Source organism: Symsagittifera roscoffensis, chromosome 1 (genome assembly GCF_963678635.1).
Source record: "Symsagittifera roscoffensis chromosome 1, txSymRosc1.1, whole genome shotgun sequence".
NCBI classification, from domain to species: Eukaryota; Metazoa; Xenacoelomorpha; order Acoela; family Convolutidae; genus Symsagittifera; species Symsagittifera roscoffensis.
The window spans coordinates 52,877,299-52,897,288 of NC_087062.1; the positions used below are offsets into that span (position 1 = coordinate 52,877,299).

Here is a 19,990-nt window from a genome sequence, read left to right on the forward strand (position 1 = left end):
TAGGGTTTTCATAAAAGTCTATTTTTTGTACTCCAGTTGAAATCCAATAGGATAAATTCGGATTGATTATGTTCTGAATGAACGTGTTGCAAACTTGTAGCGCGGAACGGTTAAATTTCTCGGCGTTTTTTTTTACTTTTTCAAAATACCTTTCGAAAAAAAACTCAGAGAGAAAAAGAAATGCAGAAGGGACGTAAATGAGAGAAGGTAAATAATGGGTAGAAAAGGTAACTTTTACTTTAGAATTCCAACATGTCTTTTGCGAAAACTATACTGTCCAGTTTTGAGGTTATTGAATTATAATAAAAATACAATTAATAGATTTAAAATGAATTTTATTGCTTTTAAAAACAGTTTAATTTTGATTAACATCCTTTAGTTTAGACTTTTATAGAGATTTATTATAAAAATAATCAACTTAACATTTGCCTCACCCCCTTCAAGAACGGTGAACAATTGTTAAAGACATTATAACTTGTCGAATTTTCGACAAAATAATTATGCAGCAAAATTCGAATTTTAATTACAACGCTCTATTTATAGGGGTGGCAATTATTTGGTGGATATCAAAGGAAGGCTGACTGTTATGTAGTATAAAATGACAACGAAATCGATTATTTTTCATGGAAATCTGGTGCGGGTAATTTTTGTTTTTACATGTTTTTTTTTCGTTTGTTCACGTTGGTTCTAAAGTGTTGATCCAGTCACCAGAACCTCAGCATTGAGACGAACGAGGTCTACTCTGCTGGACGTTTGCGTGAGGTTGTGTAACTTTTTCTCAGCAACTGGGTATGACCACTTCTTCTGATGTTTCTAATTGTCCTGATCAGGGGCCGCCGTATCATCAACTGATGTCCACCAGCGGTCCACTGCGTCTCGCACTTTTTGTTCTGGCAATTATTGATTCTACAAATGCACGAGACTTGCGGACAGACAACAAGCATGCGGGTGCTGCAAAATCAGTTACACTGCTGATGCCCATTCCTGCTAACTTCACCGAGAAGGTAAGTTGCTGCCAGGTGTTTTCGTCTAAACTCACGTTCAAAATTGTTTGGAGTGTATCTCGGATTAAATCGTCAAACTTCTGAAGAAATGTCCCACGTTTCGCCCCACGCACATTTCGCCCCTCGCACATTTCGCCCCCTCATAAATTACTGGCACATTTTGCCCCTAAAATAGACATTAAGAAAGCGGCGGTTAATCAACTGTGTATAAGTTAGGGGCGAAACGTGCGAGGACGAAATGTGCGAAGTTATTCAGGGCGAAATATGTGAGGGGCGAAATGTGCCACTAGATTTAAGATGGACGAAACGTGTGGGGACGAAATGTCCGAAGTTATTCAGGGCGAAATATGTGAGGGGCGAAATGTGCCACTAGATTTAAGAGGGGCGAAACGTGCGAGGACGAAATGTGCGAGGACGAAATGTGCGAAGTTATTCAGGGCGAAATATGTGAGGGGCAAAATGTGCCACTAGATTTAAGAGTGGCGAAACGTGTGAGGACGAAATTTGCGAAGTTATTCAGGGCGAAATATGTGAGGGGCGAAATGTGCCACTAGATTTAAAAGGGGCGAAACGTGCGAGGACGAAATGTGCGAAGTTATTCAGGGCGAAATATGTGAGGGGCGAAATGTGCCACTAGATTTAAGAGGGGCGAAACGTGCGAGGACGAAATGTGCGAGGACGAAATGTGCGAAGTTATTCAGGGCGAAATATGTGAGGGGCAAAATGTGCCACTAGATTTAAGAGGGCCGAAACGTGTGAGGACGAAATGTGCGAAGTTATTCAGGGCGAAATATGTGAGGGGCGAAATGTGCCACTAGATTTAAGAGGGGCGAAACGTGTGAGGACGAAATGTGCGAAGTTATTCAGGGCGAAATATGTGAGGGGCGAAATGTGCCACTAGATTTAAAAGGGGCGAAACGTGCGAGGACGAAATGTGCGAAGTTATTCAGGGCGAAATATGTGAGGGGCGAAATGTGCCACTAGATTTAAGATGGGCGAAACGTGTGAGGACGAAATGTGCGAAGTTATTCAGGGCGAAATATGTGAGGGGCGAAATGTGCCACTAGATTTAAGAGGGGCGAAACGTGTGAGGACGAAATGTGCGAAGTTTTTCAGGGCGAAATATGTGAGGGGCGAAATGTGCCACTAGATTTAAGAGGGGCGAAACGTGTGAGGACGAAATGTGCGAAGTTATTCAGGGCGAAATATGTGAGGGGCGAAATGTGCCACTAGATTTAAAAGGGGCGAAACGTGCGAGGACGAAATATGCGAAGTTATTCAGGGCGAAATATGTGAGGGGCGAAATGTGCCACTAGTTTTAAGAGGGGCGAAACGTGCGAGGACGAAATGTGCGAGGACGAAATGTGCGAAGTTTTTCAGGGCGAAATATGTGAGGGGCGAAATGTGCCACTAGATTTAAGAGGGGCGAAACGTGTGAGGACGAAATGTGCGAAGTTATTCAGGGCGAAATATGTGAGGGGCGAAATGTGCCACTAGATTTAAAAGGGGCGAAACGTGCGAGGACTAAATATGCGAAGTTATTCAGGGCGAAATATGTGAGGGGCGAAATGTGCCACTAGTTTTAAGAGGGGCGAAACGTGCGAGGACGAAATGTGCGAAGTTATTCAGGGCGAAATATGTGAGGGGCAAAATGTGCCACTAGATTTAAGAGGGGCGAAACGTGTGAGGACGAAATGTGCGAAGTTATTCAGGGCGAAATATGTGAGGGGCGAAATGTGCCACTAGATTTAAGAGGGGCGAAACGTGTGAGGACGAAATGTGCGAAGTTATTCAGGGCGAAATATGTGAGGGGCGAAATGTGCCACTAGATTTAAGAGGGGCGAAACGTGTGAGGACGAAATGTGCGAAGTTATTCAGGGCGAAATATGTGAGGGGCGAAATGTGCCACTAGATTTAAAAGGGGCGAAACGTGCGAGGACGAAATATGCGAAGTTATTCAGGGCGAAATATGTGAGGGGCGAAATGTGCCACTAGATTTAAGATGGGCGAAACGTGTGAGGACGAAATGTGCGAAGTTATTCAGGGCGAAATATGTGAGGGGGAAATGTGCCACTAGATTTAAGAGGGGCGAAACGTGCGAGGACGAAATGTGCGAAGTTATTCAGGGCGAAATATGTGAGGGGCGAAATGTGCCACTAGATTTAAGAGGGGCGAAACCTGTGAGGACGAAATGTGCGAAGTTATTCAGGGCGAAATATGTGAGGGGCGATATGTGCCACTAGATTTAAAAGGGGCGAAACGTGCGAGGACGAAATGTGCGAAATTATTCAGGGCGAAATATGTGAGGGGCGAAATGTGCCACTAGATTTAAGATGGGCGAAACGTGTGTGGACGAAATGTGCGAAGTTATTCAGGGCGAAATATGTGAGGGGCGAAATGTGCCACTAGATTTAAGAGGGGCGAAACGTGCGAGGACGAAATGTGCGAAGTTATTCAGGGCGAAATATGTGAGGGGCGAAATGTGCCACTAGATTTAAGAGGGGCGAAACGTGTGAGGACGAAATGTGCGAAGTTATTCAGGGCGAAATATGTGAGGGGCGAAATGTGCCACTAGATTTAAGAGGGGCAAAACGTGTGAGAACGAAATGTGCGAAGTTATTCAGGGCGAAATATGTGAGGGGCGAAATGTGCCACTAGATTTAAAAGGGGCGAAACGTGCGAGGACGAAATGTGCGAAGTTATTCAGGGCAAAATATGTGAGGGGCAAAATGTGCCACTAGATTTAAGAGGGGCGAAACGTGTGAGGACGAAATGTGCGAAGTTATTCAGGGCGAAATATGTGAGGGGCGAAATGTGCCACTAGATTTAAGAGGGGCGAAACGTGCGAGGACGAAATGTGCGAGGACGAAATGTGCGAAGTTATTCAGGGCGAAATATGTGAGGGGCAAAATGTGCCAGTAGATTTAAGAGGGGCGAAACGTGTGAGGACGAAATGTGCGAAGTTATTCAGGGCGAAATATGTGAGGGGCGAAATGTGCCACTAGATTTAAGAGGGGCGAAACGTGTGAGGACGAAATGTGCGAAGTTTTTCAGGGCGAAATATGTGAGGGGCGAAATGTGCCACTAGATTTAAGAGGGGCGAAACGTGCGAGGACGAAATGTGCGAAGTTATTCAGGGCGAAATATGTGAGGGGCAAAATGTGCCACTAGATTTAAGAGGGGCGAAACGTGTGAGGACGAAATGTGCGAAGTTATTCAGGGCGAAATATGTGAGGGGCGAAATGTGCCACTAGATTTAAGAGGGGCGAAACGTGCGAGGACGAAATGTGCGAGGACGAAATGTGCGAAGTTATTCAGGGCGAAATATGTGAGGGGCAAAATGTGCCACTAGATTTAAGAGGGGCGAAACGTGTGAGGACGAAATGTGCGAAGTTATTCAGGGCGAAATATGTGAGGGGCGAAATGTGCCACTAGATTTTAGAGGGGCGAAACGTGTGAGGACGAAATGTGCGAAGTTTTTCAGGGCGAAATATGTGAGGGGCGAAATGTGCCACTAGATTTAAGAGGGGCGAAACGTGTGAGGACGAAATGTGCGAAGTTATTCAGGGCAAAATATGTGAGGGGCGAAATGTGCCACTAGATTTAAAAGGGGCGAAACGTGCGAGGACGAAATATGCGAAGTTATTCAGGGCGAAATATGTGAGGGGCGAAATGTGCCACTAGTTTTAAGAGGGGCGAAACGTGCGAGGACGAAATGTGCGAGGACGAAATGTGCGAAGTTATTCAGGGCGAAATATGTGAGGGGCAAAATGTGCCACTAGATTTAAGAGGGGCGAAACGTGTGAGGACGAAATGTGCGAAGTTATTCAGGGCGAAATATGTGAGGGGCGAAATGTGCCACTAGATTTAAGAGGGGCGAAACGTGTGAGGACGAAATGTGCGAAGTTATTCAGGGCGAAATATGTGAGGGGCGAAATGTGCCACTAGATTTAAAAGGGGCGAAACGTGCGAGGACGAAATATGCGAAGTTATTCAGGGCGAAATATGTGAGGGGCGAAATGTGCCACTAGATTTAAGATGGGCGAAACGTGTGAGGACGAAATGTGCGAAGTTATTCAGGGCGAAATATGTGAGGGGCGAAATGTGCCACTAGATTTAAGAGGGGCGAAACGTGCGAGGACGAAATGTGCGAAGTTATTCAGGGCGAAATATGTGAGGGGCGAAATGTGCCACTAGATTTAAGAAGGGCGAAACGTGTGAATACCCTTCTGAAGTGTTTCTAATCGTTTATGAGTGGGCGCTGTGCATAAAGTGTACAGCAGCTTCGGCATAAAAAGACAGTTTTTGATGAGATAGAAGGCTTCATGCGCGCCAACATGCTCACTCTTCTTCGCAGTAACTTCAAATTTTCTACCTTCCCATTCAAAAGTGCGTCTTGGGAGTTTTCGCCGTTAGGGGCACCAAGCATTTTGAGATTTGCGAGGTTAGTGACACAGATTTTGGAGAGAAATTTGTCAAATTCACGCATAATTTCTGCATCGCGATTTGATGATTTTCATAAAAAATCTGAATTCACTTTTGCCGGCATTGAGACTGAGGCCCAGGGATGTCGCGAAATTGAAGAAAGTACGTAGTTCTTCCAATATTATTCCCCAGTTGTCCCCATGCGAGATATCGTCAGGCAACCTCGTTTGAAACATGTTTTCATGGCAGATAGTCTTGGATGGATTGTTTTGCTGAAACCATGAAATCACCAAAGGATAAGATACTGTCAATACGCTCAACTGCTTCACGGAATATCGCTTCGGCTGATTTGTCTCGTCAAATAGCGTTAATAGCGTTTGCGAAGTCCAACTTGACTATAACCTCTTGATCATTGGCGGTGCAACTAAACGCACATTTGGCTTGGGCTGCAGCTTCTGCTCGTAAGGGTGTGCAACAACCCAGTTGAACAATACTGAACAGCGTTTTTGCTTTACTGGTTTTTGCTTCGCACCAGGTTTTTTAAGGTATCGGCAACTGCAATTGGTCGTACGTCAAGGTTTTTTTTCGCAAGGCTAGCAGTTTGGTTGTATGATAAGGGTGACTCTTCCTCTGAGAAGCATATTGTTACAAGCTGTCAATGTGAAAGCTAACATGTTGAAGTCGCCGTTTCCTTTATTGCTTTTGATATCTTTCAGATGTTGTGATCTGAGTCAGGAAATACCGCCAGCTGATCCGACTGAGAATGATTTCAGGGCTCTGAGTTGTTGTCCGTCGGTGGCTTGAAACGGCTGACACAAGTCTTCTGGGAAACTTTCCCGATTTACTGGTCAGGGTAGTGTTTGCCTTTGAGTTTTGCTAATAGGGACACTGAAGGTTCAAATACAGTATTATAGGAGCAAGCTAAGCGGACCGCACCTTTAACGCCGCCTTCGTCTAGTTTTTCAAAGACTCTTTTCATCAACTGGACGCGTCGATTGACTCAATTGGTTTGGTCTTTACTTTTTGTTGTAGTGGAAGCTCTACGCTGTCTTTATTCTGCATGAACGTCGTGGTTTGGCTGTTGACTTGTGTGGCCAGAGAGGTTCTGCTTGTTTTACCAGCTCTTGTAGGTGCTTGAGGGCAGGTTGTTGGAAGACGAAATAACCGTGGCCAGGCTATACGGGACTCGGGGTTTTTCAAGAATAACGCTTAGCACCTCACGTAAAGCAGAGGCAAAAGAAATACGGGATGCTTTGCGTACGAACTTTAGTACTCGTCGCCGTTTGAGGTATATATAACAGATTATGTCATCTGCCTTGTTTTTCTGCGTCTTCGGTGAAAGAAAATATTTCCGAAAGTGCACATCTGTTACCGGTCGGTCCATGTTGATGAAGTACCAAGTTCTTGGCCATCAATTTTATGGTCCTCTGGCCCTTGGGGCATTGTGCTCTTTTGAGTAATGTCAGATTTTTACCAACTGATGAAGCAATGGCCGGTGCTGCGGGTCTTTGGTCTGTGCACAAGTCAATTTCTCTTTTATTGATCGAAAGTTCTTCAAGTTTATCTAGAAACTCGGTTGGAAGAAACTCGGAAGTCTTCTACAGTACTAACAATAGCGATTAATTCTACTCCAAAATAGTATAAACTATGAACAAAATCGTTTTAATCACGTGTTCAGTTCAATTCAAATAGCTTATGGGCTAATCTTCTTTATATCTCTTTCTTTCTCTCTTCGGCCCTCTCTTCAGCTTTTACAATTCTTCTAGGAATTGCTTCTGGTCATCCTCTGTCATGCTAATAGTAGACATGACGTCAGCAATATCCAAATCATCAGTCGCAAATGGTCCGCTGGAATCACCACTGATGTTGGCCAAATCTGACAAAAGAAAATGGGTCTTTGGATCCATATTTCTTCCTTGCCATCCTCCTCCGAGTTATGTTTTCTCGTCACCGCAATGATCAGACTAGTCTCCATTGAAATCGCACTCGTGAAGAAATGCTTTCCCAGGAATTTCAGTGGCCGTCTGTCTCTTAGTGGTCATGTTTTGTGTCGAAATTGCGATGACCTAACTGCTGTGTCTATTGATAACTCGGCTGGACTACTCCCTTCAACAACCCCTGCCTTAGACAGTTTATCAACTCCACCCGCACTGACAAAAATGGATTAGGATCGATTTTAGTATGAAAAAAGTATGTTGATTAAATTTAGATCGATTTTAGTATGCAAAAAGTACGAAGATTAAATAAAAAAGATGAAGATTGATTTGGATCGATTTAAAATCGATTTAAATTGATCTTAAATCCAAGCTAAAAAAATTGATCCAAATCGATTTTAAATCAAATTAAATGCATTTTTTCCAGTCTGAATTTGTTTTCAATTTTAAGTGGATTAAAACGGATTTAAATCGATTAAAATCGATTTTTTTTATTCGAGTTTTTTCTCAGTTTCAAATTTTTATTGCATTTACTTCTTGCCTATCTTTTTTCATTTTTCATCCATAGCGTATTGTAGCATAAAAAAGACCAAATAAGAAGACCAAAATATTGATAAAATTCTATGATTTTCTTGCATATGTTGAGCTCAAAAACTGATCTATTTTTACCCTTTTCTTGATTCGTTTCATTAGTTGTTGCTTAAAATGTGATTTACTTTCATGTTTTTCTATGATTTTATTGCATATTATTGAGATCACAATTTGATTTTACCTGACGTTTTTCTGGTTTGTTACACAAGATTTTGCACATAATCTGATTTACAATGGTTTTCTATGATTTTATTGCAAATTTTAATGAATCCTTTTAATGAATTCTATAACATCTGGCAAGAGTGTTAGCAAAAAAATCGACTTTAGTGTGTCGGAAAATCCATTGAAATCGATTTAAACGATTTTTTAGGCACTTAAATCGATTTAAAATTTTCAAAAAGATCGATTTAAATCGACTTAAAATGGATTTGAGTGAGATTCTGATGGATTTAAGTGAGATTCGGATGGATTTTAGTGAGTCAAAAAATCCATCGAAATCGATTTAAATCGATTTTTTAGACACTTGAATCGATTTAAAGTTTTCAAAAAGATCGATTTAAATCAATTTAAAATCCATTTAAGTTCGTAAAATGTACATATTTAAAATCAATTTAAATCGACCGGGGGCATTTGCTGTTGTTGGGTTGCCGGGGGCGACTCGGCAGTTGGTTTTAAATCAGGTATCTTCCGTGCGTACATCGTGCTAACATTGTCTTTACTGTTATTGCTTGTATCAACCCATTGTTTCTGGCCGAGAACCTAAGCTTATCGAGAAAACAGGTTTGTGAATAATTTCCCCAGAAAACAAGGCAGCCGTATGATCAGATTGTCGAACTACTTACTCGTGGAAAACTTCAAAATGAAATCCCATTTACAGCGATTCTCATTGTTACTAAAAATTGTGAAGCTTTTTCTCTGAGCGTTCAACGCCGGTGCTCGGTGCTGACCATTTTCAGTACTAGTATTAGTAGTAGTAGCTGTTGTAGTAGTAAAAGATTTAGAGACAGTTCGCAAGGGTTCGCACCCAGATTCAAGTTCATCAATTTAGTTTTATCATGTTTGTGATGTTACAGTTTCCACATCTGCATATTATTCTCCATGTGCATTTGTTTTCCTCGGAGTAGTGTCTAGTAAAGAAGTGCCAGTAGACTTTCTTTAAGGTATCGTTGTTAATTTCGTTGCCAAAATAAGGGTACGTTCGTGATACTCGCAACTGTTCTGTGGGCGATCTCCATGGCCGTGGAGTCTGGGGCCAACGGATGTTCGACCCGGTCAAACTTTCCAATCATCGATTCGTTGTCATATATTGCGTAATTTTGCTTTATCTTCACAGGAAAAAAACTTCATGTTCTAATCTAATAAAAAATAGTATATATTGCCGTGACAGGTGCAACCGTGTGCCAGATAGTATTTAGTTTCCTACCAAAATGGAACTCAGACGGCGAACATTCTATCGACCGATGAGTTGTTATAAAAATAAACAAGATTTCGTTCAAAACTGTTTTCAACGCTGGCCTCACTACTTCAAACGAGCACGCCATTAAACGCCTGCGAAAGTTTTGGATGTACCACTCCACTAAAACTGTCGCCTTTTGGTTTTCTATTGGTGCAAAGATCAACTGTATAAAAAATTTTTTTTTAAAAATAACTGATTGATTAAGCAACGAAACTCGAATCTTGATCCGTTCTATCTATTCTTGATGTTGCGTGTAAGTTTATATATTTTTCTTAAAAAATACATTGCATTACAGCTGCGGTTGTTCGAGCTGTAACCTGAAGTGTTGAGAACTTCAGAAACTTCTCAAAAAAGAGTAGTAATTTTTTATTTGCATCCCAGATTGAAGGTAACGGCCCCAGGAGATCCAATTATATATCTTGATTCCGCTCTTCAGTTGCATCTAAATTCGTTTTAAAATTACTCGGTATTACGGATTTCAAAATTTAAACCTATTTAATGCACTCTCTGCAACTCCCCGCGGGATTTTGAATTTGCCTGTTCATATGAAGCCATCAAAAAAACACTGCCAGCATCTTAAACACACCTGATTGACTTTGTGAAAACTCCGAATGATTGGAGCACATAACTGCGGCGGTGCAGAGGATTCATTCTCCATAAACAAGATGGCGCTTGATGAGTGGAAATTATTAACATAAAGTGAATCATATATACTTTTTCGATAACGAGTCTATAATACAAAACAGTATCTCATCAACTCTAGTAACTTTTGCTATGATTTCTGCGTCGAACATCTATGGCCAGTCAAACAAAAGTGTTGGGAACATATTTTCGCCAGGATAACAAAAATCAATCGAAGTTGTGCGGTGCACCTTGATGGAAGAAAATTCCCTGGCGTCCTGCCCTTGGTTTTGTGATGAATCGTTCTTTTCGCCGCTTTCGAAAAGATCGATCAAATACCTTTTTCTGCAATTTTGAAGGGGTTTATGATTTTCAGTACAAGCTGGGATAAAGTTTCTAAACGCGTCGATATATTTCGTAGCTGCAAATTTTTCCGATTACTTAATTCTCGATTTGCTTTTGTTCTAAATGTGACATCATTTTGAACGTTTTTCAATTTTGCATGCTCACTAACCGAAGCCGCTAATAGCTTATTATCTACGTTCACTTGCGTAACGAGGAACGTGTTATCTAATTCGGAAACTTTAACGGCACTACCGACTGGATGGCTAAATTTTTATTCTACGAACCCCATGTTTTTCCTGAGATATACTCAGTCTCATAAACAAAATTTAGCAGTCTGTCGACCCATTGAAATAGTCTTGATTAAGTTGATTTCCTCTTTTTTACCTCTGAAAGGCACGCTTAGAATGATCTGTAATTATCTTGAATGGGGGCCGAAAAAATAAATGTGACAGTGAGTCACAGAGCGCACGAGCGCAAACAATTCTAACTTGCTTATGTTGTATTTTAACCCCGCTTCATTCAGAAATTCTGAGACATAAGAAATTGGTTTCCAACCTTCGGTATGCAATAGATCTACAGTATCCTACAATCTCTACTTCAAAGCATGACATATAACCCTCATGTTCTTTTTAACGTCAAATTGATGGTTCTGCACAAAATCACATTCAGTTCATCGTTTTAGCTCCCCTTCGAACAAAGAGTGCGTTGTCGTGAGATCACAAAGAAGTTCAATTTTGGCTGCTAAGTTCGATATGAAACGTATAAATTGGTAATCAACCAAATAAAGATCTAAACTCGATAATACTTCCTGGTTTTTGTTTTTCAGGATAGAATCAGATTTGTTTCCAAACGCTACCGTAGCTTTATTTGACAATTTGCTCATTACCATTCAAAATTTTTTTTTTGCAGAATTGGTACATTTACTCCAATTTACAATTTACTGCGGCAATTTTATCGTTCAAAACTTGGAGAACGTTTCGATTCTCACAACAGTGGCTTTTAAATTATCATTAAGATACAGAAGTACCCATGGCAAATGGCCAAACATAAGATCGATAGCTGTTGAAATTCCTTAAGCAACACATCACTTAAACCGTATAAACCCGTTTTTGGTTAAAATTTGCCGGTGATTTTTCCCCAGCTATACTGAACTTAAAATGCCGACTAGTTGCTTCACTTGAGATCATTATCAGGTTCGAGATCTTTATCAGGTTCGATACCTTTCCATTCATTGCCGATGCTGCATTATTAACCAAATCGGTCATGTTCGGTATCTATTCCGGTTTGTTTGTTTATTGATCATTTTTCAATTCAAAGTCAGTTTCATTGAACTGTCTCAATTAACTGTTATTACCGTTATCCTGGTAGGATAAACAAGTGCAATCACCCAATTCTTCAATATGCTCTTTTTTTAAAGCAAATCCTTGATTATTTCCTCCACCTTTGGCAACACATGTATAGGAACCTTTTTGCTTTTCACTTGATTGGGTTTAATGGTTCAAGGAAATGTGTTCTGACTTCGCAATTTTTTGAAACAATTTTTTTGACCAAACAGCTCTTTAAAGTCTCTTAGTGTATTTATATTCAAGTACTTGCGTTAAATTGGCGAGTACTCTATTGTTGTGTCTATTCCTCCATCTCTCATTAATGTCCTGATAACAAATACAACGATATCATTGTCAGTTTTGCGAAAACTCATTCATTTCCTCCACTTGGTTAATTGCCGCTTTCTCGTCGGAGTATTTTGCGAAATGCCCTCAGACAGGGGCGGATCTAGGATTTTCTCGAGGGGGGGGGGGCGGATTTTCAAAAAATTTTCCAAAATTTTGACGACCTTTTTTTTTTTTAGGTCGACCAAATTGATTTTTCGAGCTCTCCGAAAGCCCTGTATTGCCCCTTTTATGGCAAAATTTTCTGCGCAGCAGGCAAATTTTTGAAAAAACAGTCAAAAAGCCGTTTTTGGCACTTTTTGAAAAATTGTGACATAAAAACGCGTTTTTTTTTGGCGCGCGCTCCCCCTCAAAGTTAGTATATATTGGCGCCAGAGGCGCCTTTAGAAAAACTTAGGGTCGGTCGGCCAAAAATGGATTTCTGAAAAAGTATCAAAGGGGGGACCCTTTGTGTCGGCAGGGGGTCGAATCCCTGAGGGGGGGGCGTCATCCCCCCCCCCCCCCCGCTTCCCTCCTAAATCCGCCCCTGCCCTCAGATATTACAATTAATACAGATGTTGGTTTCGTTCAACACTATTCGCTATGATTAGGCTTCAATGGATTTCCGCAATTTTGGCATTTCAAAAATACTTGCCTTTTTACTTTATTCGCATAAATTTTGCTTTGGCCTGAAAAGTTTGGTATGCCCTAGTTAAACATTTTCCGCCAAGCTCTGGGAGCCTCCCAATGAATCTCTTAGAAAAAGTTTTCCTCTTTCTCTGACGACTGCGAGTTAGAGTGCTTAACTCGAACGCCTGGTTTCCCTACACAGTTGTTTCATTACTTCTTCGTTTTTCATGATGAATAGAAAGACACCCTCAAAGTCGTACCTTCGGGTCAAATCACTGAGGGCGCCAAAAAACTATTCCATAATTTCATTTTCCCTCTGTTTCCGGCCGGATAATGTAAGTCTTTTGTTAGTATAGTTTGCGTCTTTCATGAATACTACCGATGCTAGTTTCTAAAAATCTATGAATTTAATATCTACTATTTTCCGGGGTATATTTCTTGTAAAATTACCAGTCCTTGTTTTCGTAACGATAAAAAAAGATCCTAACCAATTATCCGTTTCTCCCGGTTACGCCTTTTGATCATTCTTCGCTCGTCAACTCGCCATGCTGCTATTGCATTGAAGCTCTTCGTCTTTCTCTCTGTCCGTGCTGCCTAGTCCTGGGTACTTAGAAGTTCTTTGAAAGTACGGCAATTGTTTTCCGGTAATGCGCTTACTTCTAATAAATCCTCAACGTCAACCTCCTCTTTCGCGATAACTACCATTCAGATTTTCAGGATCTGATCTTCCCATGGGAGCGGGGTCCCTGGAACTGTCCATTCCAAAAAACAACAAAGCCAAGATAGCTCTAATACCTTTGTGACTGCTCCATGTAAAAGTATGCGCATGCACAACTTACAATTTAAAATAAGATAATCAACTTGAATTCTTGAGCCTACGCCAGCCACTGGCTGGACGCACCATAAGTAAGCATTACACCGTTGACCTTGAGAGTCATAAAACATTAAGTAAAATTATATGTACATTAAATTATATGACGTGTCTCTACTCTTTTGTTTCCAATTTTTGAAATTTCAGGTTTCTGAAATGAAACTTTTTAGTATCACAGCGTGCTGAGTTTTTCTTTTTTATTAGGACAGAGATAAAAATTATTACTTCGTAGAAATGGTAAAAACAACTACCAATAACTGACACCTCCGTATGAAACAATAACACAGGATAAGTCTCATTAGCAAGCATCAAGCTTTCGCTTTTTTTGGAACATATTTTTCTCCATATTGTTCACTCACAAAAAAGGATTAAGGTTTTAAAATTGAAAAATAAAATAGATTTAAAATTGAAAAATAAAATACTATAAGCCTCCATGCAACTCCCGCAACAAAAAACCTGTATTCTAGAAAAGACGCATTTTAGATCTGCTTTTTCGATGTCGCGAAATCTTTTGACGTTTTTAAAGTGCTTTTTTTGATTTTTCAAAGGAGGATTCTCGAATTGCCAAAAAAATGAAGCTTCAAATTAAGCAGAAATCTGAAACATACTTTTTGGTTTGATAATTCATTTGCAGTTTCAAAAATTCATCAAAATTCATGGATGAAACAATTTTTCAGCTATGCATCCCATTTCTCATAAAACACAGTGCGTGTTGTTCCAATTATGGGAAAAACTGATAAAATAAATTGTTTTGCTATGTATCCCATAAAAATCAAATATTCCTCACAAAACAACGGGGCCTGTTGTTCCAATTCTTGAAAAAACTGACAGAAAAACTGTGCTGGGGAGATTTTTTTGGTCATTTCTTGAATTTTAAACAAGGCGTCTATAACGAAAAATTAACTAACTTGATAAAAATTGTTGTCTTGAGCTCAAACTTAGAAAGAAGTTTTTTTAATTGAATTTTTTCTAGATTAAATTTTGAATTCACTAATTTGACCAATTTGGGATTATAGACGCGCACTAAATTGCATTTGTATAACACGCGTAAACGGCAAGTTGAATCGTTCCAAATTATAGGGTCATTTACAGTCGTTCACTTTTTTAGAATACAAAACGTTAAATACAATCCGTTGTAATTTGCTGAGCATGAGTGGGAGTAAATTTAAATAATTAAAAGTTTTTGTACCTTCTTTTTAAAATAATTAATCAATTTTTTTAATTACAAACTTTTTAAATGTATTCTTCAAACTTATTCCCACTCATGCTGAGTAAATTACATAGAGTTGTATTAAACGTTTTAGTTTCTAATAAAAAGACTGAACGACTAAGAAGGACCTCAAGTTAATTTGGAACAATTACGCGTGTAATACGAATGCAATGTATTGCGCGTCTATTTTCCCAAATTGGTCAAATTACTGTTTTCAAAATTTTAACAAGGAAAAAAATCAATGATAAAAAACTTCTTTTTTTTTACGTTTGAGCTCAAGACTTGCCACTTACGTGTGTTATACCAATGCAATGTTTTGCGCGTCTATTTTCCAAATTGGTCAATTTAATGTTTTCAAAATTTAATAAAATTCAAAAAATCTATTAAAAAAAATTCCTTTCTAAGATTGTGCTCAATTTTTTGTAGTTTACTTAGCACGATTGGGAATAAATTTAAATATAAAAAAGTTTTAAAACTTTTTTTTTAAATAATAAATCAACTTTCTAATTAAAAACTTCTTAAATGGCCTTCAAGTACAGTCGGAACAACCAGGGCTTCGCCCCGAAACTCGAGATGTCCTGTTCTGTTTTAGCATATTAGAAGCTAAGCAAGACTGCTGGTAAATAAGCATTTAAGGATTCGATTGCACCCTAATGCCATTTCAAAGTCTTTTAAGCTAAAAAAAAAATTGACAACAAAATCGATAAACCGTTTATTTTTTTCTCAACACACGCAATGCACAAATGGATATGTTTAGCAACTCTTATCCTAATAATCAGACCAAATTACTTGCCTCGTTTCAGTTTGTATTGATAAAGCCCACCACTTATGCGTGAGTTAAAAATCCAATATATTGCGCGGTTAATATCTTAAAATGGCCAATTTTTAAAAGTCCCATCGTTTTGCGAAAAACTAACACAGGTGAAAAAATACTTTCACTTTCAGCTGAGAACAACAATCAACAATACCTTTTGGAAGATATAGAAAAAAATCTCTCAAAATTGGCTGTTTAAGAAAGTGAACTTTGTCAGGAGAAAAAACCGCCACGAGCTCAAACTCAAAAAATACTTCATCCGTGATCTTTTTTGTAAATTTTTGGGGTTTACAAAATTCCAATTGGCCAATTTCCGACGTTTAACGCGCAATATACTTCGGTTTATGGACATTTAGGTGGAAATTTAATTGTTTCGATTCTCAAAGAAAGCGGAATATTTATGCTTGGTGCTTTTTTTTATTCAGTCAATTTTTGGCGATCGAAATGAAAATTTTAAGCAACAAATTTTTTTCCCAATTGAGGATTTGAGCTCCCTGAAATCGAAATTTAGAAAAAATATTTCACCTTCGATCAATTTCAAGAGTTTGAAAATTGTCAATTTGGCTATGCTCTGGACTAATTCAAGGGCTCTTTGAAGATTTCATCCATAATCCCGAAAGCGTAATGCGAACTGTTTATGCGTGGCCAATTATCCCGCACAACAAAATCGTTCCAAGGCTAGCTAATTGGTCCTATTAATTTCGCACGACTTAAATTTTGATATTTGATATTGTCCAAATTTCCCGGGTTGACCGAAACTTCTTATCATACAATTTCCATATACGAGAAACTTCTTGTCATACAATTTCAAACAACTCCATATGTACAGAAAACTGTATGAAAACTCTATGATAAGCATTTTTCCATTTATGAAAATTGTATGATAGGTGTTTTTCCATACACCAAAAAGTTGACTTTTTGTTTCTAAGTATAACTTCTGAAAAAATTTTGGATTGCGTTTGTAACTTAACACAAGTGACAAAGACTTTGGTTTACTCAAAGCACCGAAGGTTGAATGATCTTGCATTTACAATGCTTAGAAAACGACCTGAATTGTCGTAAAGCGGTTTTTCACAAATTATATAACAAAAGTAACAAAATTTTGAAATTTAGCAAAATTTTTCAAAGATGATTATTTAAAAATTTGAACCTTTAAATTATCAGACATTGATCAAGGCATACATAAACATACCATACAAAAGAAATAGGAGTTTTCAGTGTTTTTGAAAAAAAAATTATACCGCGAAAAGGAAAAAAACCTACATTATTGTATCCGGGACTACGTTATGCACACAAAAAACTAAATTTTGCATGCAAAAAAGTTATTTTTTTGGAAAATGTTTGCGTACAAAAAACGATTTGCAGTAGAAAAAAAAACATTTTTGGAAAACTTTTTTGTGTCGCCATCAAAAAAACGTCAGTCATACAATTTCCATAAATGAAAATTGCATGATAAGCATTTTTTTCAAAAACGAAAACCTCGGTTTTTTTCTCACCAGACTATTTTATTAGAATCAAACAGCCACAGAAATAAGTTTATATCATTTTTCAAGCAATTTTAGAAATTGTATGAAAATTGTATGACAAGCATTTTTCCACACACTTGATTTATGGAATTGTCGGCATTTTCGGTGTATGGAGGTCAATCCGGGTTTATAGTTTTCAACATTTTCCCCCAAAAACTATTCGATATGGATTCAGGGTCTGTCGGAACCCTTCTGGGCGTTGCCCTACTATACGAGCACTCTTTTTCGACATTTTTTTAGGAGTCACACTTTTCCGCGCGCGCTTCCCTCACAATTAACACAAATTACTCTTTTCGAAAAGTTTTACGGTCGCTCGATAGAAAATGACATCGTAAAATAGTACCAAACAGATGCCTTTGAAAATTTGGCAACCAGAATTGAGTGTAGCGGTCAATCAAAAATGAAAAATGATCACATAGCATGTTTCTAAAACTAAGATTTATCATCAAACTATTTCAATTATTTGGCAATACTAACCTGTCTCCTTGCATTTTGGACAACGCTGAAGAAATCCGACATGTTTTGTTTTGTCTACAAACTGATGTTTTATTTGGGTAATATTTGATGTTTTATTTGGGTAATAATGAAATCAGAGCGATATTTAAGGTACCTTAGTCTTGCAAGGGGGAAAATAGGAATAGAAAATGGTAATATTTCTAATTAGCTGACGTCTGTGCGAGTTCAGCTGCGTGAAATGAGATGCTGACGAGAACAAAACGGTAACAGGTAACAGTTATTATACGATTATTGTAATACGCTGTTTTATAGTTGAGAAATGACAAAAGCCACCTGAAGTATTTACAAAAAAAACTGAAGTTTCGTCAAAGTGAATTAAGTTTGTTCAAAGCACGTATGGAAGTTTGACGGAGCTAAATGATGCCATAAATAAGAGTAAATTTTGATATGATACAAATTCAAAAGATGGAAACTAACGGCGTTCATTAAAAATTGATCTGAAGGAGCGGCAATCATTCGCTAATTTCTCAAATATGGTCTTTAAATTATTCACAACATTAAGGCCTAGAAACTGAACACCGCACAGGAAAATTACTTGCTATTTCACATGACCAAACAAGCACCAGAACGCAAAATAAAAACGTTCACCAATAATTATTCAACGTCTCGTTTGCTGAAACATTAACAGCTAAAAAGGTTTCTGACAGCCTTTTTGTGGCTAATTTTAGCTATTTAATCAGTGAAATTTTCCTGAAAATATTACAACTATGAAGCACGTGGTTTCGATTGACTTTGGGATGGAAATGAGTAGGAGTAAAGGTGGGCAATTGACTATGAAAACTAAATGGATTGCCGATTTTTTTTTGTTGATTGTTTTTCCTATTTGCTTATTTTCTTAGCTGATTTTTAGGAGCTTTCATATTGACCTTTTAACCCCTTTTCTTAGTCCTCCTTCAAAGCATCTCGGCAAGAGAGCGTATCTCTTTTTCCATAAAGCTCTACTGTCAGAAAATAGGGAAAAGTACAAGCAATAACTGCGAGAACATGTCAATCAGGACAGTTGTGAACACCTTCCATCAATATGCTTTTCAGTTGAATCTCTGAAAAGGTCAAATCACTAAAAACGGAATCACTAAAATCGGAAAAAGTGTACAATTTTCCTAAAAGCCAAAAGAGCTAAATAAAATTAAAAAAATATATATGGGCGGCTTTCAAGACCAATTTTCAATTCGCGCTCGTAATCAAAAAGCTTATCAAAATTCACTAATAAACATTCAAGATTTAAAAAATAGTTCAAAATTCGAACCTCCTTTCCTGTGAAGAACAAAGTTGCAAGATAAAAAGGTATTATATTTCTCACAGAGAAATTTGAGAGATCTAGAGATCGGGAATTGGTGGTAATTCGAGAAGTATCTGTGTTCCCAGAGCAGACTTCCCCCTCCCAGATAAAAAAATGGCGGTCGTTCATTCAAATGATTATCAATCAATAAATTAGACAAATGAGAGAATAGAAGATTGGTTTTATCATTCATGAAGATCTGAATGTGTGAACTTTTGATAAGATAACTAGGAGAAGTAATTTAAAGATGTAGGCGTTTTCATCGAAATAGTTTTAAAAAGAACTCTGTTTTCGTCAACTCTTGGCTTAGTCTATTTTTTGGTGACGGGCGGTTTAGCAACTGCTTCACAGTAATTCTTTTTTTTAAATGAATTGAAATAAAAACGCGGCGAAGAAGTTAACTGGAGGAGAAGAAATTGTTATCTACATTTCGTTGGTATCAAGTTCAAGTTTAAACCTCAGTGATCAAAAAGTTTTGGCAAATTTAAGTCCTTTTCGTAAAGAAGAGCTGAAAAAATTGGTTTTGGTCAGGGGGTGCGGATTTAGGGAAGGGGGCGGGGGCGTGCGCCATTCCTTCAGGGATTTGACCCCCTGACAAGCCAAAGGGACGAACCAATGAGATTTCAATTGTAGGCTGACACACCCTAAAACTTTTCTAAAGACGCTTTTGCCGCCAATATTTATTAAGCTTGAGGAGGAAACGTGAGCCAAAAAAACGCGATTTTTTTATCATAATTTTCCAAAAAGTGCCTACAAACGCCTTTTTTGGCATGATTTTTCACAATTTTGTCTGTGGCGCAGAAAAAAATGCCCAAAACAGGGTCTTCTTAGTGCTTTGGGAGAGCTCGGAAAATCAGTTTAGTCAACCTAAAAAAAGTTAGATAAAATTTTCGAAAGTTTTTTGAAAATCAGCCCCCGTTCTCGTGAAACTCCTAGAACCACGCCTAGTCATAACACCATGACTATCTTTATTTTAAGAACTTTTCCGAGGTTGACCATCATAAACTGAAAATGCTAATCAAAAGAATTCATTTGACCTTGTGGAAAAAGCTAGTCACGAAGTTGCGTTACTGCGGTAATTAAGTGATTTGAATGACTATCACTTTAAATTTCACAAAA

At 38.5% G+C, this 19,990-nt stretch overlaps 1 protein-coding gene across 1 annotated transcript in view; it reads right to left on the reverse strand.

The window, feature by feature from the left end:
- The window catches only part of LOC134856794 (transmembrane protein 272-like), a 67,191-nt gene extending 48,826 nt beyond the window's left edge, over window positions 1-18,365 (reverse strand). The window contains exon 1 of the mRNA XM_063873072.1: window positions 17,554-18,365. Within this exon, the coding sequence (XP_063729142.1) occupies window positions 17,554-17,595 (42 nt within the window). The 5' untranslated portion in view covers window positions 17,596-18,365. The remainder of the gene's footprint in view (window positions 1-17,553) is intronic.
- Window positions 18,366-19,990: the final 1,625 nt, after the last annotated feature.